Source organism: Rissa tridactyla, chromosome 7, assembly GCF_028500815.1.
Source record: "Rissa tridactyla isolate bRisTri1 chromosome 7, bRisTri1.patW.cur.20221130, whole genome shotgun sequence".
Classification (NCBI taxonomy): Eukaryota; Metazoa; Chordata; class Aves; order Charadriiformes; family Laridae; genus Rissa; species Rissa tridactyla.
This window is the reverse complement of record NC_071472.1, coordinates 34,627,029-34,650,964: the sequence shown is the minus strand read 5'-3', so window position 1 is coordinate 34,650,964 and position 23,936 is coordinate 34,627,029. Positions and strand designations below refer to the sequence as shown.

The following is a 23,936-nucleotide window of genomic DNA, read 5'->3' as shown; positions in this document are numbered from 1 at the left end:
TAGGTTGAATCTCTGTTTTTGTGGATGGGGCGTTAGACGCTGGAGTTCAATCCAGTATTTAGAATTGTTCTTCACTAAAATTTAATCTTTATATATTTCATTCTGGAAAGATGATTGGATTCTGGTCTGAAGCCTTAGCATGAGCAGTTGGTAATACACGGCTCTTGTGGTGATTAGCTGTTTAAAAAATTATCTAGTGGAAAAATGCTGCTGCTTCAAGAACATATAGGTACATTATATTTGTGCGTACACCGTAGATCCAGATCCTTCAGGCAGTAATGCACTTGCACGCTTGGTATCCGTCCATACTCAGTCCCGATTTCTCTCCTAAGCAGCTTCAGAGCTGCATTTAAATAAGCCAATTTTCTCAGTTCTTGTCTTTACCAAGCCCAATGATGATGAGATCAGTTTTCATTTTTGGCATATTTTGTAATGCTCTTTCTGCTTTCATATACAGAGAAAAAGATGCATCACTTCCCTCGATTTTAGGGACAGATCTTGTGTTGCATTAAGTTATTTACCAATTAGACTAGAAGCTCCAACCTAGTTAAAGCTTCAATTCATAAGGATTCAGACAGCTTTTTGTGGAGTGACTCCCTGGATTTCCATTGCTTCATTCACAAACTACGCTTTCTTAGTACAGACACCTAAAGCAGAGGCAAGCTTCCTCACAGCTGTTATTTTCTCCTCAGAGTAAGTAGCCATCTACCTATTACCAGTAGATTGCTACTTGGATCACCTGGTGTGGCTACATACTGCTTATAGAAAAATACTTAAATGTAACTGGAGTTCTGGCTTTGAGTGATGTTCCGGTAGAGGTTTTGTTTAACCTCGTGACATCTCCATAGAGGATTGGGATTTACTGGAATGAGGACCAGCCGTTTCAGTTTTCAGTTGTGGGTAAAGTGGAATATTTTATTTTTCTGAAGTAGTTTAAACGATGCATTTTCTTCAGCTTTCCAATTTCTTCAGAGATTTTGTTGCCATATCTGGTAGTTCTGTTAGCCTACACTGCTAGTTCTCTTCTCCTGCATATGTTTGTGCTGACTATCCCATTTTCAAACCACATTTTTAGCAGCTTCTTCAAAAGTTAACTGGTGCAGGAGTGAAACGTGTGATGTGTGTCTCTCACTGGCTGACTTGTCAAAGCAGCAGGCATCTGTAGTTAGTTCAAGCCACAGACCCAGACTTTGGGTTTCAGCAATTCTCATTCAAACAGCCTCACATCTTTATCAGATCACTGTCCGTGAGGCTGTCAGATTTCTGCTCTGGTGTGGGCTGGTTGTATTATTTCCCTAGCGCCAACTAAAGCAGATGACATTATGAAGATCCCTCTTCCCTTTGCTGCTGTGGCCAATAGTTGCCAGTTCCTAGCCGTGGCTGCTCACTCTGGTTTCTCAGCCTCAGTGGTATCATGGAGGCATTAGTGAAGACTGATGAAAGCAAGGGTTCATTTTCCGCTGAATTTCCTGGTTTCAGCAGAAGCTGTCTTGGCTGTTCTGCAGTTAGTGTTCAGCAGTCCTGCCACATTGGTGCTTGAGAAACTTAGTGTCATTGGGGCTTCCAGCTTGCCTCTAGGTGGCATCCTCCACGTCTGAGAACTTCTTAAACTCAGCTTTGGTTCTGAAGACACCCCGTGTTAGTGCCATTAGTAGTCATGAATGGGGGCAGAGGCTGCTCCCGTGACCTTCCATCATTCAGTGCTGATTGCAGTTAGGTTCTTTGTGACGAGGACTCATGGAAGCTAAGCGCTGGCCATCACACCATGGGATATTTCACTTTGTTATGGAGACTTTAATTTGTAAATATGCTCTAGTGACGAAGTCACTTTAATCTATTATAAGGTAAATAAGTCCTTTCAGGGCTTGCTAAATAGTGTCTTGTGTAGTTAGTTCAGAGTGATCCTTCGTGCAATTTCAGATGTTCTACAGTAGCCTGTAATTACTGAAATATCACTCGCTTATAAGTCCTGTGGCTGATACTTATTTCTGTACTTATTTTGACTGAAGACATCAGGTATAAGGGAAAGCAGTATCGTCATTCTTTTATTCCTTGTCCTCTTCCTCAGTCATCATAGTAGCAATCAAATAGTGAAAGCCCAATGGTTTAACTAAATGAGAGCAGGAAAGGTCCTGCAAGACACACTGAAACTGCAGCCCATTTTTGTCTTGATGTTTCCATAATCTGCCTCCTCTCAAAGACCTTGTCATCTGACACTTAGTAAGAACAGACTTTGATCCCTCCCCAGCTATACAGAGGTTCACACGGGTTCAGTTTCCTACCCATTCCTTACGCCAGCCCACTGAGAAGGGACCTTTTGGTATTTTTGCATCCAATTGTCCTGAAGTTTGTCTAATTAAGTGTTTTCTAATGGTAAGGATACTCTTCTCCAGTAGAACATAAACTCAGGCCTTTCTAAATCCTTGAGGCTTTCCATGATCTCGTGACATTCGTTTGGTGATAACTATTAGAAGAATAATCATAATATCCTCCTTCCTGACACTGCTGTTTTGGTTTGAATGGGTGCATTGAATTTTCCTGTACTCCTTCCCAGTCCAACTTGAATCATTTAATCTTACTGGAAAATAAATTTATCTGTTATATTTTTCATTCCTTATATCTCTAGGGCTGAAACTATAAGCTTGCAACTTCAAGAGGGTATTTTTTTTAATATTGACAGGACCAAACTCTTTATATGGTCCCTGAAATTGGTCACATAAATAGCCAATAAAGCAAAAAGTTCAGTAATCTGTAGAGATGCTGTCAAAGTAGATAACTGGCACTGTAAAGCTCATTATAGTAATGCTAAGGTGAAGCCTTTATTTTCATCTGGAGCATATTCCACCAGATCTCAAAAAAACATCTGTGGCTTCTCTGAAAAATTTCTTCTTCGTGCCTGACAAGCTGCTTATCTGAATTTCTCTTTATACCTCCTTTAGCTACTGCAGAGACATCAGTTGAAGCAGTACAGTGTAGAGCAGTTGGGCAGTACCTATTCAAATAAGGTACTTCAAGGAGATTTGCCTCCAGGTAAATGTGAATATGCCAGAGGTTCCTAGAGTGCTAACATCTCAAAGATGGAAGGAGGGTGGTTTTTGCCAGTAACAAGTTCTTGCAGTGTACAGCCTCCTTCTACCTTCCTCCTTCTCTCTCAGAGGTTTTCCAGGACCCTTTCTACGCTGGGATTCTGCAGCTGAGGGAGAGCAAAGCGGCCCTGGCCTGCTCTGCCTGTATGCTCAGGCTCTGAGTACAAGAGAGAGGAGCATGTGCACGCCTCCTCAGATATGGTGACAGTAAAAATAGATCAGTGTTTTGAAGACAGTGATGCGGAGTGTGCCCATAGTACTGGTTACTGTTTAATAACCTTTTCTTCTATCTTAAAGGGGTCTTGTACTTGCTATTCAGATTTGGGGACATATGGCAGCTGTCACTACCCATAGCTAAGACTTACACTTCCACTCGTCATACTCTTCATGTCCGTGACCAGAAACCTTGGGCGTTATGGAGACAGAGCACTGTGCTCTTCCTAGGTTTTGAAACAGATGCCAGAATATTCGTTAATCACTCTTAAGAGCATCTTTAGATTTGGAACAGCAATATTATGGCTCTGTAGAAGTTGATTACAAAACTTGAATTATGTGCACAACTTCCGTTCAAAAAACATGAAGGTGAGAATTGGCAGCAGCAATTCTAGCACAATTCTCTGATTAGGTTTTGTATTACTTGGTGATTACAACTCTGATTTATTAAAAAGAAAATAGTTCTGCAACTAATCCTGCTTGCCAACAGGAGAGCTATATAGCAATATTCAGTAAAGTCTGTGATTACTTCATTTATTATTAATGACTTAACAGTACTTTGTATAGTCTTTTATATTTAAACACTCAGTGGGTCAAATTAATTTTCAGCTTTATGTCTCTCTTTGAAAGCAGTACAAGACCAGATGGGTAGTATATTTGGGTTTTAAGCAGATTTGATGCTCTGATGATTTGTCGTTGTCTGTTGTGCAGTATTGAGATACTCAGAATAACGAAAACTATTGTAGCCTATCTAATGAAGAGCAATAAACAGAGACTTGTGCTGCATATTACCTGAAGTTTCTGGTTTGTTCTGTATTCTGTTTTTCTGTAGTAAGTGTGTCTTGAAGGAATTCCTTCGTTTACCTCATGCTTTCTTGACTTAATTTCTTTGTTAAACATTTTAAGTTATTTCTGTTCTGTATGGGTGGTTTTGTAAGATACTTCGTAAGATTTATTTTTACATCTTCCAAGTCCACTATTATTTGTTGATTTTTGTCAGTACTATTTGACTTTTCTTCATAGGTGAGGAATATAAGTAATATCCAGAGCTTTCAGAATTTTGTATAGCTTCACATGGAATTTCTCTTTAATTACTTGTAGGTATTATTCCCATATTTAAAAGGGAAATGTATGTAAATATGGGTAAGCATATAACATGACAAATGAATGTCTAAGTTAATCAGCAAAGTCATTATATGGAGTATATTTATAGCAATGTAATTACTGTGGCAATAGACAAAGCTTTTTATTATGTTTATTTGAGCATCACTTGATTTTAATTGAGCAAAAGAACTTGAAAGAGCAGAACTCGTAAGAATGCTGGGCTGGTCCTTATCTTGAGGAACTTAAAGTTCAAGTAGATGTGTGATCCAGCAAAAGCTTAAAAAAAAATTCCAAAGGAAAGGAAAGGCATTTTTAGTTTGTTTTGTAAATACGTGATGTAATGATGTTTTTATCAAATGTAGTAGTTAGGTAGAGTTTTATAACTTAATCCTGAAGTGTTTATTCTTGACAGTGTAATCCTGTAAAGTTGTCTGTGTGTAAATGGAATAGACATGAAATAACTTTGAAACTTATTTTTCCTTTTAGCTTCCAGAAATGCTTCATGGAGACGGAGATAATGAAGAGCACGGTTACTGTCCTGTGGGGCAGTTCATTCTTCAGAATCTAGGCCTGCTTCTTGGGTTTGCCATCATGCTGGTCATTGCCCTCTATGAAGATAAAATCGTGCTTGACATCCAGTTTTGACCTAATTCTGGTAATCACTGTGGTTACAACAATGTTACTGTATGGCTTTGAGTCTGCACTGTTTCACTGTATGCACATTGCTCAGAGGAGAAGCAGTGGCTTGCACTACTTACACAAGTACAGGATATTAATTTCTGTGTAGATTGACTTCTCCTTTTTTTCTAATTCCAATCAGATGAGATTACCCAATGCATCTTCTAAACTCAAGTGATCAACAATTAGAAAATACTAAATATGAGAAAAAAGTGCCAAGTTCTATGTACTCTATGGGACGCACTGCTTGCTTAAGAAAGAAAAAGTATAGTGAATGATCTGCTTATTTGGGAAAATACCATTTCATTAGTACATTTGAACAGAACCCAGAAAATGATACAGCTGAAATTCATACCTCTGCAAGGAACCTGAGTAAGCTTTTAGTGCCACGTAAGTCTTAAGTAGCGCACATATATATCTCTATCATATGTACATATATATGTACAGAGATATATGTAGAGATACATGTGTGTGTGTATGTGTGTGTATATATATATATGCATGCATATATATATATGTGCATATGTGTGTGTATATATATATATATTAATTCTGTGCTGATTCTTCTGCACAGTGGTGACTTGAAGTATTAAATGTTACAACAGCACATGACTGGAAGCCACTGTGCTGGTTAAAATTTTAAAAAAACAAACCCAAAACCTAAACGCTGTTTAAATTCTTAGAGCATGCGTTAAGCTGCACTCCATCATCATAACTTCACGTGTAAGAAGGCAGGCTGTTGCAATATATGCTGCAAAGTGCTATGTTCTGTCAAGGATCAGTTTGACGATGTTTTCCTGACCAAGATTTATTTGATGTTTGTTCCTTGATATTAGTAGGAAAATGCAAAATGCAGTAAAATTAGTGTTAGTTTGGGGAAATCCCTGATGTTGGAGTTATTGAGCTATTTCTGGTTCCTTTTTACAGATGCTAAACATGCATTGTGTGTCACTTGCAGCATAAACTACTGAAGAATTGTGGCTGTGAATTTGTGCAAACTCTTTTAACAGAGAATCCATATGGGAATTTCTCCATTTTTTTAACAATTATTTTGGAGTCTTTTCTCCTCTTCATGTTAAAACAATCCAAAGTGCAAGATGCTGGTTACAGAACCTGGGCACAAAGGTTAAATTCTGCTCTGTGTATGTAGTACTGGTAGATTATTTACAATGTTGTAATATCAGCTCAAAACCTGTTTCTACAATGCTTCGATATCAGACATCGTAGCACCAGCCATTTCTGGCAGTAGAGAGTATATAAGAAGATTTCTACTTCCAGCATAAAGGAGTTCATTTCTATGATATTTTTTTACAATTTTGGTATTTAAATTAGATTATTAAAAAGCAGATGTGGTAGATCTGTAATATGTGTAATTTGGAAGGATAGACTGAAAATTTGGGCCTTAACTTGCTGGGATCAGCTGTCCTAGATTGGATTGTGCTGATGTGTTTATATTGCCAGACATGAGTTAGATCTTTTTGTACCCATCTCCTTAAAAAAATTGTGAGTTTGTGAAGAGTGCAAGCTGATTCTGTAGTACCAGTCCAAAGCATGGTAGTAGCCTTTTTTAAAACATACAGTTCGTCTTCTTTTATGTGTATGCCAGGTAAAAGCTGTATCTTGACTATGTGCTGTAAGTTTTGTTTCGATCCGCTTGGTGCCAGTGTAGCTGCTAAACACTGATCCTAACGCCTTTAGTGACCAGTTGGTATCTTCATTCCATTTCAAGATAATGTGTGTTCCCTGTGGCCCTTTACTTTTTGAAGCTTTATTGCTCAATTTAGTTTTTACTGAGAGCAGCTCATGTATTTTAAAGATATCGGTTGGTTCTTGCCAGTATTTCTTCCTAATGTAGTATCAAGAAACAGTATTAAGGGTCCATGTCAAAGAAGGGCGCAGTTTCTTCAGTGAAGAAGCCAAAAGCCCAGAGTTGGAGCATGCAGCCATTTCATGCTCTGAACTCAGGTTTTCTTTTTTTCGTTTAAACACATTTACTGTTGGACCATAATTAGCAAACACACTGCTGTTAGCTTCAGATTACTGAATTTCTGCAGTGTAAAGATCCGGGGTGACATTTTTCATAGTGCCCATATTAGGTCACTGAGTACCATTTTCAGAGAGACTTAACTCACTGGATACCTTCTGAGCATCTAAGTTTAAACAACCTATGTTTCTTACGTATATTAAACTGACCCTTAATTTTCCTTTTCTGTTAATTCTGTCAAGTATAAGGGGGTCATTATGTGGTTGAACTGATATTTTGTCAAATCGTTTTTTTAAAGTTTATTTCTTTTAATTCTTTTCAAATGAAGATTTCTATATTTCGGGTAGTATATTTACTTTTGTATTAGTTGGAATATGGTTATAGCTTAACACACTGCCTCTATAGTAAATAGTTAACTTCCTTCCAAGACCATCTTCAGACAAGGGAAAAACATGGTCCTTGAAGGTAGGTACTGTATTTTTCATTAAATATGGGTTGTTTCCTTTTATTTTCTAGTATTTATTACAAGTTATGAAGAGCAGTGTAACAGCTGTGACTTCTTCTATGTGTTTCTACCAGTATTGAATTCCAGATGATTCTAATATACATTTTTGAGTCATGTTACAGACAATCTGAATTCCACTACATTTCTACTTGGCTTCAACATTCCATTCTGCTTGAATCCAGAGTCTCATTTAACTTGTATTTGTTGGAGGGCATAAATGTTACTTGTATATTACAATGCTGTCACTGTGTGACATCCCATATGAATTTTGATGTAGATCACATTGCACTCAATCCGCTGTGATTATGCTTAGAAAATATTGTAGTTGCTAGATGCAGTGTGATTTATTTTTTTTAATAATTTTAATTTTATTTTTCTTTCCCCTCCCATTAACAATTGAGTCTATGGTTTAAAATGTGGTTATGGTCCTATAAGATAACTTGCTGAGCTATCAGGCTTTTTGTTATAACTAAATCATTTTTTAAAATTTTATAAAGCTGGAAATGATCAAATGCTGTTTTGTTCATTGTCAACAGTGTTGTGTTCATTTTATGTATGTTCCTTATAAATAAGGAGCCTTCAGAAAATAAAATTATTCAAGGAGCAAATTATTTTTGTTGGTTTTTATAAGGTTTTATTGTGCACCTTTATATTTCAGTATTTTGTTTCAAATCTCATGAAAGGCACAAATGCAACATTGTAAACACACTCATTTTGATTCCTCTTTTTACGTGGCATTTCAGGACTGACATGCATCCCTTATAAGTGATCTGGAAAATGCACCTACCTCCATAAATTGTAATAGTTTTATGAGCTAAGCTGACATAATAGGGCAACACCCCGTCTGATCCAGTGCTCTTGCGGTTTGTCTGAAGGGAGAGTCATTGCGATGACGAAGTTGGTGGAATGGCCTGTAGTCGACAGGGTTCCTCTTCTCTCGCTGGTCTTATACACTGGGGCCAGGTAACTTGGTCGCTGCGGAATGTCTGCTCTCTTACACGGCTTTAGCCATATCTGCAGTAAAGAATAAAATAATCCTTTTCATCTCAGTTGGAAAGAAAAAAAAAAGTAGGGGAACAGTCTTGGCTTGGCCAAACAGTCTTGGTTTGTTTGCTTTTTAACAGGTAGCCCTGAAAAGCTGTTTATTGTTTCCTCTTTCTTAGCAGATTGCTTCCTCTCCCAAAATATGCAACACCAAAATTCCTGTCACTGTCGTTATTAGCGGAAGATTCTCAGCTCCTCTCAAACACTTAATTTCTAATTCAAAACAAAACGTTTCAATTTTTTTTTTTTTTTTAGAATTACCCTGTTACTTCCTTCAAGACTACAGTAGTTGTTGGGATATACTACTATAAAATGCATATACTGACCACAGGTACTGTATCATAGAGGATTTTTGGATGAGATTCTCCTAGCTTCTTAGTTTGCCTGTTCCAGCGTGCTCCATCCAAGAACAATCCCTGAATGTAGACCCCTGAATCAGTTGGAAAAGATACCATGTTAGGCAAAACCTGAAAATGTCTTCTAGCTGCGAGCAGCAGCTAGTGCAGCGCACTCTGCTGTCAGTTGATCGTGTGGGACTTTTTGTCAATATTGTGTGCTCCAAGTGATGATCAAATAACGTTGAGTACAGCACAATCTTATACTGCTTTACAATTTATTATGATTACAATTCTATAAAGATTTATAAAGTTATGTGTCTAGCGCTATCATGATGTCTAGCGATATCATGGTGTAGCCAGCGGTGGAAGTTAAAAGTCATTCCAAAGTACAGGCCACTATTTTTACAGTTGTCATTATTATAAAGTTTTCTGTATGTACTGCATATTGTCAGCTTTAATGTTTCCAAACTTGGAGATGTGAGCATATAAACAGTCTTTAACTAGTTAGTCTTCGCATTATTTCATTGCTTATGTTTCAAATTACCACTTGCTTATACCTTTCTAAAGCGGCTCATTAGAGTAGTAGAGTGAAAAAAAAAAGTATCTTTAAATGTTTAAAAAACATAAGTAACTTTATTTTGGCATGTCATGATGTCATGACAGAATAACAGCTGTCATTCCATGAGCTCTCCAGAAGGAAACAATAAATTACAGCAACATCTGTTTTCATCAAACTTGCACCTTCTTGCTCTGTAAACCTGCCCCAAGAGAAAATGACCTGAAATGGATTAGGTGTGGCTCTGCCAGGCAACCTGCCAAGCTCTTCTTTCTACACAACTTCCAGTCAAGCTGATCCTCAGAAAGCTGTTAAAAAGAGTATTAAGAACAGTTCCATTTAACCTGTCCTTTTTTCTGAGGAAGGGCAAGCTAGCAAAAGTGTCTGCAGCTGGAACCTAAGGTAAGTAGTATATAATAAAGTGGTTTAATAAAAAATAGGGCTTTTCCCCCCTTAGAGCAAGCCCCTGTTGCACATTGTGAACGTATCCGTAAGATATTTTTCTAGGGTAGTTACAGTAGCATACCCAACTTCTCAACTAAATGTTTGGTTTTCCTTGGCTTAGGAAAATAGACGTCTTCAGACATACATGCTAATGGAGTGAAATAAAGGGGGCGGGGGGAAGGCAAGTTAGATATCACTTGAAAGTTTGATCCGTTTTGGGAAGTTTGGGGTAAGGAGCATCCTCTGTTGATTTATATCTGCCTGCTAGCCCAGGAGGTGAACTAATCTCAGCAGTTCTTAAGGACTTAAATAGTATTTTGCCTCTTCACTTCTTGTGCATCTCATGGGGAGCCAGGCAGTTGTGTATGTTTTCCAGCTGAATCCATTAACTTAATTGCATAACTCTGAGTCTGCAAATTAATGTTAACGTCTGAATACATCAGCAAAGGCAGATAATTGTGTCATGCGTTTACTTACCATCTTCAGGAGCAATTTCATATTCCTTATCTTCCAGCACTTCATAGTCAAAATCTAGTAGGTCTATTGGAATGGTGTATTTTCTGGCATAGTTCTGCTGGGCACCTGTTAAGAATGCTTGAGTGAAGAAGAATCCTGAAATCCAGAACACTGGTGGAGGTCCGTTTTCATACCACAGCTGCAGCAGCAAAAGTGAGAGAAGGAGAAAAGAAAAAAAAACAAACCCTGCCTTTTATTTTTTTTTTTATTATTTAGGATTCTTACAATAGGTATGGAGTAGGCAACCTGCTATGAGATTGGTTTTCTTCAGTTGATTGAGATTACTAAGCTACGGAATGCTGCTGAGACTCTGGATATTACTCATTTAAAGTCAGTTTTTGGAATCTGCGATCTTATAGGTGAAGGAACCCCACTGTTTCTCCCTGACTCAACCAGCTTTCTTCTCCAGTAGCCTACTGAAAGCTTGGTATTTGACTTCAGCATAAGATTTTGTGTTAAAATGTTTTATTAATTAACTTTTCTCACTTAAAAAACTCAACAGTATTTTCCCAAGTCCTATTTTAAACTTCATTACTACTACCAGATCTATATGCAGTATAAGGGGCCTTATAAATTCACTTGAGAAGGCAATCTCTGTCACCCAGTATTACTGATGTACTACAACGCTCTTTATGGGGTGCAGGGTATGTGGCAAAATGCAGTGCTTCATTAGATGCTGTGATGAGCAAACAGCTGTATGAAACAGATGCCCAAATGAATTGAACTTTACCTGTCAGTTATTCAGTGGAAGTAATTTGTGCACGTGTGTTGTTCACTTGTGGAGATCAATAGACAAAAATAATAAGCAGCATTGAACAAAACTGTGTAAATGGAGTGTGCTCACCTGTAAGAACTTCAGTCTGTTAAGGAAGTCAGTCACATAGCTGCCCAGAGGCTTGAGGCTTGGGTAAGACTTACTCATCCATAGTCCTGGAATTTTCCCTTTCAGAATGCTGTTTACCACTTCTTCCAGTTCAGCAGACATCACCACTAGCCCCTAAAAGAAATTTTGGAAAGGAAGATGTCAAAATACTTTGCGGAACAGCCTTGCTTTAACAATTAAAAATCAACATAGCTCTTTGTCCAACAGATGTTATGACCTTCTAGCTAAGTCAGACAGGAGCAACACTGAAAACAAGAACAGTGGACATAATGGATTTCATAAAAAGTTGCTGGAGTCTTCTGTCTGATCTGGTAGTTAGTCACTAGATTGGCCAGGGAAAGGTCCATACCCTTTCTTGGAGAAAGCTGCCCATACTGGAAAATTCTCCCTTGCAGTCTTTCCCCAGAAACATGGTCTTCACAGAGCACTTCTGAGTTTTACTAACTGTAAATGCTCTTTTTCATTATTATTTAAAGTTTTCTCAAAACTGCAACATTCATTGCTGCAAGTGCCTTATTCTAAAGTGGCACTTTTCAGCTTGTAGTTTGGCTTTAACAAGGAGAGGGGTGGTGTTTGTTTTGGTTGGTTGTTTTGTGCTTTTAAATGCCTCCTCGGCCTTAAGCTATTATAGGATAAATAAAAATTACCCAAACTGACTTTTTCCTGCCTTTTTCTGCATTTTGCACAGCTGTAGCTTTTGATTCCTACTGAGAGCAAACATTGATTTTAGACTGTGATATCTTAACTGTAATCCTCACTGTGAGTAATTTTGCTGTTTATTTGAGGTGTTGAGGAGATCTGCTTTCATCTGTAAGAAATTGTGTGAGGTGCTTCAGTCTTTCATGACAGTGAGACAGAAAAACAGATGTGAACCTAGTTACTGCTTGTCTTATTTGCTAGCAAATCTGCAGTTAAAAACTTTCTGTTTTGGTTTCTCTACAGTAGGCCCAATAATACTTTTATATTCCAATGTACTCCTGTCAGTTTTAAGATACAGAACAATATAAATCAGTGTGGAATCTGGATTCTTTAAAGTGTTTGACTGACCAAGCTGAATCAGACTTCAGGGTCGGTTCTCTAAGGTACTTGCATGAATAGCTCAGAGATTTGAGTCTAGGTTCCAGGTATATGCTTTTAAAGGTTATCTTCAGCTCACCTTTATTGCTTTCTGAATGTTAACACAGGAGTCCCGTATTGTCTGCAATAACTTGTTGAAGCGTCCCATCTCTTGGACAAGTACAGTATTCATGCTTTGAGTGTAAGTGGTTGGGTATCTTCTCATTGCTGCTTCAATGTCAAAATTTGGAGGGAGTTTGCTCAGGATGTCATCTGTGACTTCATGAAGAACTTCATCGGTTGATTTTGCACCACCACCAGATGCCTGAGACTAGAGAGCGCCAAAAACTTGGATTTATTTTGAGGAAAAGAAAGAGGACTTAGGAGAGTCAGTAGTTAAAATGCAGGAAAACAGAGCTGTTATAAAGGCATTATTTAAAAGATCATTACGGTTCCAACCCTCTTCCCCTGTGACTGAAATTCATTTGTTTCAGAATCTCCTATATTATTGTGGTAAGTTATTATCTTAGACCTAACAAAATGTGCTTTCCTACAGATTTGTGTCCTCGCTTTTTCGCTGGAATCTTGTTTCCACTGTAAACCAGTCTTTCTCCCCCTGCCTCCAATGTGCCCAGCAGCACCACTGGCTGGCCAGTGCTGTCAAACAGCGGAGAGCGGTGCCAAGCTGTGTCTCCCTGTCCCTCCAGGCCCCTCTTGCTCCTTATATTCAGCTCTGAATTTTTCTCATGAAGCTTACAGGAACTATAGTGTCCCTAAATTGTACCTGGTTTACAAACTGGAGTAAAACTGGCCAAGAAGTTGAAAACTGTTAAAAGCTGGGGGATTAGAAGATATGCAAACTGACTGTACAATCACAGAAGATATGTTTCCTTAGGAAGACAGTCAGGAAAAATACAAAACCAAAAAAGCCTTAAAAAATTCGTAAGTGGAACAGTAATTTCACCAGAATGGAGATAAAACACAATAAGGTACAGTAAAAACAAAAAAAAAATAATCTAAGCATACTCATGTGGAGATAGAGTAGAAAGTTACAGTAAGATGGTGCGTGACTTTTTACATACCTGTGTGAGAAGAATGTTATCAAATAACAGTTGCGTTTCTGACTGATCCTTGGTAATATCAGCATTTGCGTTCATTCCAAATATCTCTGGGGAAGGATTCAGTGGAAGTGTCTTTGTATATTCAATATAGCTTTGGTACTGAAAAAAGGAAGATAAAAAAATACTTTAGACTTAAAAGGAGATGCAGAACAGCCAAAGAGGCCCATGACATGCTGCAAACCACATCTCAAAACTACTACAAACTTCCCTAGTGTAATGAATACAGTGTGTAAACTAAGATATAAAAAGGAAATACAGGGGCTGACTGTGCCTCTTGAATTCCTTCCGGTCATCCTTTTACCCTGAAATCAGGATTGGCTTTGCTTAAGTAACTTCCAACAAAATTTCTGACAGCCGTTGGAAGTTCTCTTACAAAATAAGGCACCTAGTGGAAGGGGCTGTGGTCCCTTACTGGGCCCACTGCTTGCCAAGTGTCTGAAGGCGTTTTGCTGATGTGAACATAATTCTCCTGTGTGATAAATTAAGCTGATTACCACGTCCTTTCTACGTCCAGCAGATATGATCAACTAATTATCTTATGTTTATTTTATAACGCTTTTATCTTCACCAGGCTGGGTTTCTCCCTTATTGTCCCCTAAGTGTGCTGCCTCACACAGTAAAGTCGATTTAGTTGGCAGTAGTTGGGGTGGGGTTTTGCATCATTTCCATTTCTTAGAAGCTGCTGAAACAAGTTCTAATAGAATATGAGATGAAGCCACAAAAGTGAACTGTGACAGCAGTAAGCACTGAGGCACATATCATTGTGAGTAAAGATAGATCTATTTTTGAAAAAAATTAGCTGTTGGTAGTTTTGTTGTTCTGGGATACTTACATCTCCTTCAGGAGGAGCAAAATAAAGGCCGCTTGGATCAAATTTATAATCTACATTTGTAATGATTTCTGATGAAAAAAACATGTTTAGAACACTACGTAGTGTACGTCGATCCCAGTCATCAGTGACTCTGCCACCATAATTACATTCTCCAGTCATATAGCGAAGAGCATCATATGGCACCTCCTGAAAAAAAGCAAGACAATGATCTGAACTACAGCTTAGCACTTCTGGTATAACTGTAATTTATTTGGAAGTCATACAGAATTCTCACTGGAAAGTTTAAAAGCTCTTATTTACTTCTGCTAGTTCATGCTTGTACCACTGATCTCCTGATCTTCAAATACTTTAATAATCATCCATCAAGTCACCCAGCATCGCTTCTTTTGAAGACTAATAGCACAAAAAATTTCCATATTAATGCGTGTGGAATTCCCTGAGTACAAGTGTATGAAAAACTTTTCCAAAACTATCTCTATTCGTTTGGCTATACGTACTTCTGAAATAAACGTATGCTGTCACAGGGTATGCATCTGTGCTCATAAATTTCTGAATAAAAATCAAACATGTTTAAAGTTGAAGTTGGGAGAAGCTGGACTCCTCTTAGGCACATGAAAGGAACAAATCAGGAGCGATAAGAGATAAATTATTTATAGGAAGTCATTGCAGGAGTGCATGATATGCTGAGAGAACTGAGATAAAGCAAATCAATTGAAAAAAGTACCAAGAATTCTGTTTACTACATACAAATTGTCTTTCAGGGAAAAAAAAATTAAAATGCTTCCCTCCCTGCTAGGCAGTACATTTGCTCATAAGCTTTGGTCTTATAAGGGGAGGACACCCGCCCTCAGACCCCTCCCTTCACTCTCCTGCAGGAAAAGAAACGCACACCTTCATGAATTTGCTTTCTCATGCTGAATCACAATTTACCTATTAACCACACTGATCATCAAAACCAGGCTGACAGTCGTTTGAAAAGAACACCCCCTTCCTGCCCCCAGCCATAACTTTTAACAGATTCTGGCTGTAGTGGGTCGCTTAGGACGCTGACACATAAGGAAGTGTCATGTATTGCTAGCAAATTCCAGAGAGGCTTCTATGAAACACTGCCTAGCTCTGCAAGCAGGGAAGGAAACTTCATCTGCCAAGTTTACACAAATAGCTCAAGGTTGTTATTAATCTACAACAGTTCAGGGTCTAATATTATCGCTGTCACTGAATGAATCACAGCCAGCAATTAAGTGTTCGGTATTTTACAGCTTGCAGTAACATCACCAGGAGCTGAATCCATAGCTCCTGCCTAGACATAGGGTAAGATTCCAATGAATAAGACAAATAGAGGGAACAAATGCTGCTCTATTTTGCATGGCAGAACTTCTACGTTGTAATTTGAAAGTTTCCCACATCAGTTATACACTGATCATGGTACACTAACCACTTAAAATGAATGTGTTTAGCACTATTGCAAGTAGCTCTTGGTTTCTAATTCACGGCCCACACTAAGCTGCTGCCGTGGCAGCACTCAGCCTGCATTGGTACATCACTGACGGTCCTAGAAACTGCAAGCAAGGACCAGTGACTCCTGTGAGAGGTTGCCATACCTCATACTGGTCGAGGAAGATGTGCAGCTGCTGCACACTGATGCGCAGGTCAGTCTCATTGAACTCGTATGGAATGTTCCAGCCCAATGGCCCAAAATTTCGTCTTTCTTGCACCAGTGCGTGGAAGAAGCAGAGGCCATACAGCAATGTCTTGAACTCAGCCTTAAAACCAAATGCAACACCATTAATAATTCGTGGATGAGTTAAACAGTTTCTTTTTTTCTCATGTCCTGCACAGCAGTGCTGTCTTTGAGTCACGCAAAACCCAGCAGGTCTTGCCTTATTAACATACTGTTTATAAGTCAGGGGTAGCTTTCTTTTTTAAAGCTGTATATCCCTGTATATGTAATCAATATACATGACACCTACAGCTATGTGTACGAGACAATGTACCAATGAATACTTTTTTACACTGTTGTATTATAAAACATTGTTCATACAATATTTCTGCTTTCCCCCCCCCCCCCCCCCCCCCCATGATCAAGATAGATTTCAAGCCTTTAAAGAAAGCCTTCAGGTAGGAGCTTTTGTTTTGCTTTTCAGTTGAGACCATTTAGCAAAGTATATGATGTGATTTAGAAGAACTACATTAATTATAGAAGAATAATGTAAAATATGCTTCCAAACAGATATCTAATTTTGAAAAGAGAAGTTAAGATTTTTTTTCCCAGTCTTTCTTTTTTAAAAAAAAAAACAAAACTAGAGCGTTGTATTATTGTCATACCACAAAATCTCAATTGAAGTTGTAGGAGACTAGCAATAAAATAAAAATTAAATTTACTTCGTTATTGCCAGTAAGCAAAACCAGTTTCATTGCAGTGGACTACAGCTATTTAATTTGGGATAGTTTTTTTTTCCCCTTGAGCATACATATACCGTTGTCAGGGTCTGATTTACGAAGTTACAATACAACATTACTAACAGGTTTTCTGCAGCTGTTGAAAAAGTCAGGGTCACATATTGGATCCATCAGGTACGAACGTATTATATTGGCCCGTAAGCCTTTTGGTGCCTCGTTAGTCATCTTCACTCCATTCTGAAGTACAGACACTGGGAAAGTGGCAGATGGGTAACTGGTGAGCCAAATTCGGAAATCTGGATGTGTTGTATCAGGGTTTAGCTCCTACAATAAACACACATAAACCCAGGCAATTGGAAGACACAATAGATTAATATATACCTCAAGTGTTATTATTAAAGCAAATTTTTTTAAAGTGGGAAAAGTTTAATTTCTTAGATGCTTACATGTGATTATAGTGAAAGTCACAGTTACGAATGACAACTTTCCTTCTACCGCTGGTGTATTTTTATTCAAGACTTCAGTAATTTGAACTAAAATTTGCTCTCTCTGTGCATGTTTGTGGAATATATGAACAAAACCAAGCGGAGGCTCTGTATCACAAGAGCAACAGAATGTATACTTTTCCCATTTACTGTCATACAGCTGTTCTAGGAAGGGCTACAGTAATCATATGAATACATCAGAAATGTTTAAGTTTATTAAGGGCAGGTGGGGTGGGGTGTAGAAAGAAGTGTACACTCGTATCTCTTTGGAAACTTATAGCTGTTCCAGAGTAAAATTCCTTAGCATACTGTTTTTCTGTAGCAATAAACATATGATGGAACTTAACGGGCCTGAAGAGAGCGTTGTAGTGGCTGGGATTTACCACTAAAGGAATGGGTGAGCCCCACAGTGTTTGTTTGTGAGCACTTTCTACTCCAGCAGGCAGAAGGAAAGAGACGGAATCAATATGCGATGACTACCCTTACATAATGGGCATCACCATGAGGTACACTAAGCTGGCTTTTCAGTCGCCTGTATGGATCAGACATGCCTTCAAAAGTATTTATAAGAAGATAATATTTATTTTTACCTCACAGATTCTTTCCAGTATTGGCATCCATGAACTTGCTAGATGGCAGTTTTGCAGAACTACCCATGTTCCTTCCTTTACTGCCTTCTCTAGCATTTTCACAGCTATTGGGCCTTGGCCTTGACCAAGTGACAGTGAACTAAGCTTTGTATCACCATATCCCTACATAGAGAAAGCATATTATAAGTAAGAATAATATTGCATAAATACATAAACCTTCTGTTATGAGCTCACATCTATACGTATTTTTGAAATATTTAATGTACAGTATATCTTAAAGTACAGTTTAAATCTTTTTTCACACCATTCCAGTTGACAAAAACCTTTCATCTGTTTTCCACTGAAAAGCTTCAACTACTTAACCATTCAATCCAGGACTGTAAAATTCTGCCAGTTTCAAAATACTCCTGAAAACAGCATGCTCTTTAAGGATGTAGACAACCTACTATAAAATGCAAGCTACGTTTACAGCTTAGTGGTTGGGGACTTGAAGTATGTCTGTCATTCTCAGCAGCACAGAATTCTGACATAATAATAGTCAGGAAATGAAATAAAAACATCTTAACAGAAAACAGCAACTTTCTAGTATTATAACAATACCCTTCTACATCAGAACTGATTTAGGCTGTTGGGACTTTTTTGTTTTAAATGCCATAGTACTGGTCAAAGCCAACAAAAATTCATATTTTAATTCTGAGGTGTAAATGCCACCCAAGATCATAAGGTCCTATATTAATACAGTGGTTTTTAATTAATTAATATAATATGCTTATTAGAAAAAAATACCATTTTTCAGGTAAGATTTATTACAATTAGCATTTAAATCACTATGGCTTTGTTCCATTTTTCCATTTGAGATTACACAAAGTAATTAATTAAATAGATCATGACATCACATTATAAAATATGCCAAAAATATTTAACATACAATTTCTTATAAACAATAGACAAATTATTCATTCCTAAAGACAATCCACTTGCATTAATTAGTGCTTTGTGTTAAAGAGAACCACGAGATCAATTTTAACATGTTTTTGAGCAGTTAAAAACAGGGTTTTGACCTTACTTTGGCATTTGAACTTCTACTTAAATAAAGTTCATTGCTTCATACAAACATACGTGTGCACGCACACTCGTGCACACACACGCACGCATCAACTATATTTAAAAAGCCTGGAGATATGAAAATACCTGGTCATCAGCAAACTTAACAAGGGCTGCCATGGGGTCGGCACCAGGAGAAAGTATAAATATCAGTGGTGTACAAGACTGACTATCAGAAAATGCTTTGGACAAATCAAATGGAGGTGGCTCAATAAATGGACGTCCCAGGTTATGAATGATAAAATCCTGCACCATTGGTATTATCTGAAAAAAAAAAAAAAAAGAAAAAATAGAATTAAAGTGTCTGATTTTTGTGTAAGCATTAGCATATATTACTCTAAACATTTTAATATAAATTTCAAGGACAGTACCCCTGCATATAAAATTAGATACAAGTACATTTCCAGAGGAATCAGTGCTTTAGCATGTGTAAATCCAGGCAAAAAGTAGGCTTTAAGCTCGAAGATGCTCTAAGAGGGTTGAAAGTGGAAGTCCTACGCAAACGATCCTTAATCTCATTTCTGTCACCACATCTGGACGGACTAAGCAGCTGGTATGGGACGCCGGATTTTTTTCTGCACTTACTCCATCTGTATTATGGAGAGAATTTCAATTTTCAAGTCTCATAATGCAACACCTTTCAAAGGTGTTAAGATCTTGGCTTAGAAAACTGCTGTGTACAGCAGTCTTGTACACACTGGTGTTTAAACTTCCCACTGAAGTTAACTGGGCTCTGTACCAAAATGAGAGAAATTTACAAAATGACAGCTTAATGCTTTGATCCTTACAGATGTAATTCTTTTAAACATCACAATTCATTCTATCTCTGAACACACTCTAGAATATTTTACAATAACCACCTCCTCATTAAAGAAATGCAACAGTACTTGCAAATGTGATACTAACATTTAATCTCTGCACACGAAATTCAAGAAATGATAAAGGTTTCAAATAGCAATGTTAATTCAACCACTTCGGTCACAATCAGTATAATATTTTTTTAAATTTTATACGTAAAACTGCTGCATTCATAAAGTTTTTAACTTGCATTTTTGACATTTCAATTATAAAATTTGTAATTTTCATACTGCATTAGCATAGGTACTTTCAGTTAATAAATATATAGTGTGACCGAGTTCCTGACTTCCAGTAGCTTCCTTTCTCCTGATTGTCCTGCTCATACTCACCTGGGTTTTTACTTAGTTTAAAACTTATCCTGCTTTACAGGTGCAATGCGTCACCAATTAGTATAACGCCTTAAATGTGAGAGCAGGAGGGAGGCTCTGGGCTATCCAAATTGCAGGCTTTATAGATGGAGATGCTCTTGAAAGAGTCTGGTTTACCTTCCAAGCTCTTGAGTGATTTTAAGGATATGTATGAATATGAGAATCGTTTAAAAACCTTCGCAAAGTGGCCTTTTGTAGAGAACTGCAAGTGCACTCCAGAGAATGTAAGTCTAAAAGTGGGTATTTTTGACTATGCCTTATTTTTTTATATATTGCGCTTGAATGTGAAGTCATTGTTAAATATATTCATGCTCAAGAGAGCTGTGAGCTTCCACGAAGCCTGAAGAGAAAGCTGAATACTCCAACTTTCCTCTGTTCCCTGCTCATAAATCCTGCAGTAGGATGATTGGCTTCTACATGTTCAGTTGACTAAGTCTAGCTACAGAGTTGAAATAGCTACTTCTCTTGTTTTCAATTTTTTTTTTTGTTCTTGTCATTTAAAAGTTAATTTCTCATATTATGAAGTCTTTCTAATTGCAAATTTTCATTCATGAAAAAGAAGCCTATATTTAAAGAAATGAGCACACATCTTGCAGCAAGGATGAAATTTAGAAAACTTAATGTTCGTGTCCCTGCAGGCTTTGACTTGAATATTAAAAAAATCCACCTGACTTCTACTTTGGCACACAAATGAAACTTCCAGGCTGGATCTCAGATGATACATACTGCAAGAGTTATATGAGAAGGTGTGAAGTCTGTAACTGAAACAAACTTACTTAATTGTTAGTGTTTCAGACAGATGTGATTCTAAAGTGACAGGAAATCATAGAAGTTAAAGACATAGTATTTTAGTTACATATCTTACGTTATTAAGTTAAAGGCTTTCTATGTCCATGGTCTTATACTATGCTTTTTTCTCTGAAAATATTCTTTGAAGTCCTGGCTATGGCAGATCTCACGCACTTCTACTGAAACGCCTGTGTTGTGTGCCATCTACTAGATGTTATCTCGTACAACAAAGCTACTCCAGTAGCCTGCAGTTACCACAGCCATGCAGAAATCCATTCACTACTTGTAGCCTATTCCTTGTTCCTTTACTAGTTGATTGTTGACCTGCTTGCAGTCCTCACACTTAAAATTTATTTTTCAGCGTGATCTGTGCTGATAGACGTTGTGGGGAAAGGCGTTATTTGCAAGCTCTCAGAAACAGCTTGCTGATGTGAATATGAGCATTGTGTTGGATGATGCTCTAATCTTCTCAACTGTCACCTGCAGATGGCAAAGGCGGGCTTTGTCCACTGTCCCAGTGAAAATGAACCAGATGTGGCAAAATGTTTCTTTTGCTTGATCGAACTGGAAGGCTGGGAACCAAATGATGACCCATGGTAAGCATGTAACAATGTTCTGGAAGTATTCCTCCAAACTTCTTTGGCAACACCCCCTTACTCGTTACAAAATTGCCAAATTTTCTGTAACAGTACACAAAACTGAAGCGTACCAAAACCTTGTCTTACTTAGTAACCTTGAAATAGTTCATAATTTGTTAATTATATCCCATGCAATTCTTCGTCATGCTCTCATTTTGCCTCCAAAGAAAATGCTTTTCATTCAACAAAGTAGAAGACATTGTAAACTCAGTCTATATCTTCCCTTGTGTCTTCTTGGCTCACATCTAGCTGTTATCTGAGATCCACTAAAATCTATTTTATATGTATCACATTTTCTGTATGATACTTTTTCTACTGTCTATCAGTAGAAGTACTGAAGAGACCTGTCTATTCAGATTTCTTCATCTCTTGAAATGTAACTTTCATGGGCTTAATATGGGTTCTTACTCTGTGTTTACATCGCAGGGAGGAACACACCAAACGTCACAGTTGTGGCTTTTTATCCCTTACTAAGCACTTTGATGACCTGACAATGGAGGAGTACTACATGCTGGAGATGACACGGCTGAGAACCTTAGTTGTAAGTGTTAACCAATTAATCTTAATACAAGATTCAAAGCTAGAATATAAACAAGAATTTCCATCTCTAAGATTTCCAAGCATCAGCAAGGAGTGATTGTGTAAGGCTAGAAAATTACTTATTCTGAAGTAATGATTTATGTGCGTTATTGGCCAAGAAATCTGCACCTAAACACCTCTCAGTGTTGTCTATTGTCTAGCTTTTTGAAAGAAAACCTGTTTCTGTAGCAATGTTTTTCCAACAACTCATTACAGCAGAAAAAATATCTTGGGTGCAATAATCAATCCGTCCTGGAAGCTCTACAATGAGCAGCTCTGTCTTTCTCAGGAGCGATGAACAACACATATGAAAAGATAATTTGACCGGACCGTTGCTTCACATGTCCATTTCTACAGTCTAAATAGGCTTTCAAACTTTAAAGCCCATTTTAAATATTTTACAGTTATCCAGTTTTACTCCTCCCCACTTCTGGGACTTCATGCATGCCATAGTGTTGACATACAAAAGCACACAAAACTGAACTGCTTCAATTAGCTGATCTTTTATATATGACACTAATCCTATAGGTTGGTAAGAACCAAGTGAACCTAGTTTTTTGAGGCATAGTAAAGGTTCTGCATCTTAGTTCCTGGTGGGTTTGCACAGATAAGATCTCTGCCTTGCTGATAATGTTCTGTATTGAAAATATACCTGGAGACTGTCAAGGTTAAGTATTTAAGTTCCCTATACAACAGATTCAAATACATAAAAACAAGCTCACGTGCTGCAGTGGGAGCAGTCTGATATTTTAAAAGGTGGACTAAGAGCGAGAAGATGATGTTGTTATCTAACCTGAACAGTGAATTATTTAGAGCAGTGTTTCAAGGTACAAACTGGGTCTTGGCCGTAATGTTACTTTATTTCTAAGTACTGCATATAGAAAACTTGAAGCAGTAGCTTCAAGTGGGGACACTTTGCCCACCAATAGCTTGGAGGGCTATGCACTAGGGCTGATTCAGAGCATGCTGCCACCTTGAAGCACCAATATCCTAATGCATCCTAAGAAGTGAGATCATACCTCTTCACACATAAGAAAATCAAACTGAAGTCTCCCTCCCTGATGTGATTCAAAATACATCTGAACAGTAGGTTCACGATTTACTTAAAAAGCAAAAGTATACTAGACATAATCAAAAGTGGTAACTGAATGGAGTCCTACTGGCAAGGCTGGTGGAGGAGTTTCTGAATTAAGTGGGAGTATTTATATGAAATATCTGACAAACTGCTCTGCACCATTGCCATAGCCAAAAGTAGACTTCTAAGCTACAATCAGTGAAAGATGAGTGGGATTTTGAGGATCTAAATTTGAATGTAGTTGAACTAGACAGTTAAATTGCTCAATTGAAAGTCTCACTCTTGCTTTGCTTTAAGTATAAAACTGGCCGAAGCATAATACGTGCTTTTGAAGAAGAAGTCACCGCAACTAGGCAGCGTCTTGTGGAAAACTTTGTCTCCAAGCATCAGTATACACCGCCGCCGCCAGTGCCTCTCCATGCTGATCCATCTGACCAATGTTCTGAAAGCTCATACTGCCAGTCAAAAAAACTCCAGGAGAAATGAAGTGTAAAGTCTGACTCTCTAAAAGTCTTTCTTCTACATACGGTACAAGCATTTTATCTGAGTACTAATATAAAGCTAATCAGTTACGTGAGGAAGTGTAGAGAATTCCTTTCATAGGCTTTCTGGAAGTCATAACTGTTTATACTAACTCCTATCTTTCACAATAGGCTTTGTCATTATGGCTAGGTGTGGACTAATAGTAGT

The 23,936-nt window shown here is 37.8% G+C and overlaps 3 protein-coding genes across 6 annotated transcripts in view; 2 read left to right on the top strand and 1 right to left on the bottom strand.

Moving 5' to 3' along the window:
- SLC39A10 (solute carrier family 39 member 10) overlaps positions 1 to 8,435 on the top strand; it is a 69,961-nt gene extending 61,526 nt beyond the window's left edge. For 3 of the 4 annotated variants that reach the window (XM_054209074.1, XM_054209071.1, XM_054209073.1), the window contains exon 10: positions 4,890 to 8,435. In XM_054209074.1, coding sequence (XP_054065049.1) covers positions 4,890 to 5,048 — 159 coding nt within the window. In that variant the 3' untranslated portion in view covers positions 5,049 to 8,435. The remainder of the gene's footprint in view (positions 1 to 4,889) is intronic. The other variant, XM_054209072.1, reaches the window with a different exon arrangement.
- DNAH7 (dynein axonemal heavy chain 7) overlaps positions 8,378 to 23,936 on the bottom strand; it is a 115,445-nt gene continuing 99,886 nt past the window's right edge. The window contains exons 54-64 of the mRNA XM_054208225.1: positions 19,027 to 19,203; positions 17,836 to 17,997; positions 16,884 to 17,084; positions 15,962 to 16,123; positions 14,361 to 14,546; positions 13,490 to 13,627; positions 12,508 to 12,738; positions 11,313 to 11,465; positions 10,430 to 10,607; positions 8,941 to 9,044; positions 8,378 to 8,584 (exon numbers count right to left, since the gene is read on the bottom strand). Coding sequence (XP_054064200.1) covers positions 8,378 to 8,584; positions 8,941 to 9,044; positions 10,430 to 10,607; positions 11,313 to 11,465; positions 12,508 to 12,738; positions 13,490 to 13,627; positions 14,361 to 14,546; positions 15,962 to 16,123; positions 16,884 to 17,084; positions 17,836 to 17,997; positions 19,027 to 19,203 — 1,899 coding nt within the window. The remainder of the gene's footprint in view (positions 8,585 to 8,940; positions 9,045 to 10,429; positions 10,608 to 11,312; positions 11,466 to 12,507; positions 12,739 to 13,489; positions 13,628 to 14,360; positions 14,547 to 15,961; positions 16,124 to 16,883; positions 17,085 to 17,835; positions 17,998 to 19,026; positions 19,204 to 23,936) is intronic.
- On the top strand, positions 20,252 to 23,732 carry LOC128912697 (baculoviral IAP repeat-containing protein 5.1-like). The gene is made up of 4 exons (XM_054209075.1): positions 20,252 to 20,389; positions 21,441 to 21,550; positions 22,019 to 22,133; positions 23,544 to 23,732. Exons 1-4 carry the CDS (start codon positions 20,252 to 20,254, stop codon positions 23,730 to 23,732), a joined length of 552 nt encoding a protein of 183 aa, XP_054065050.1.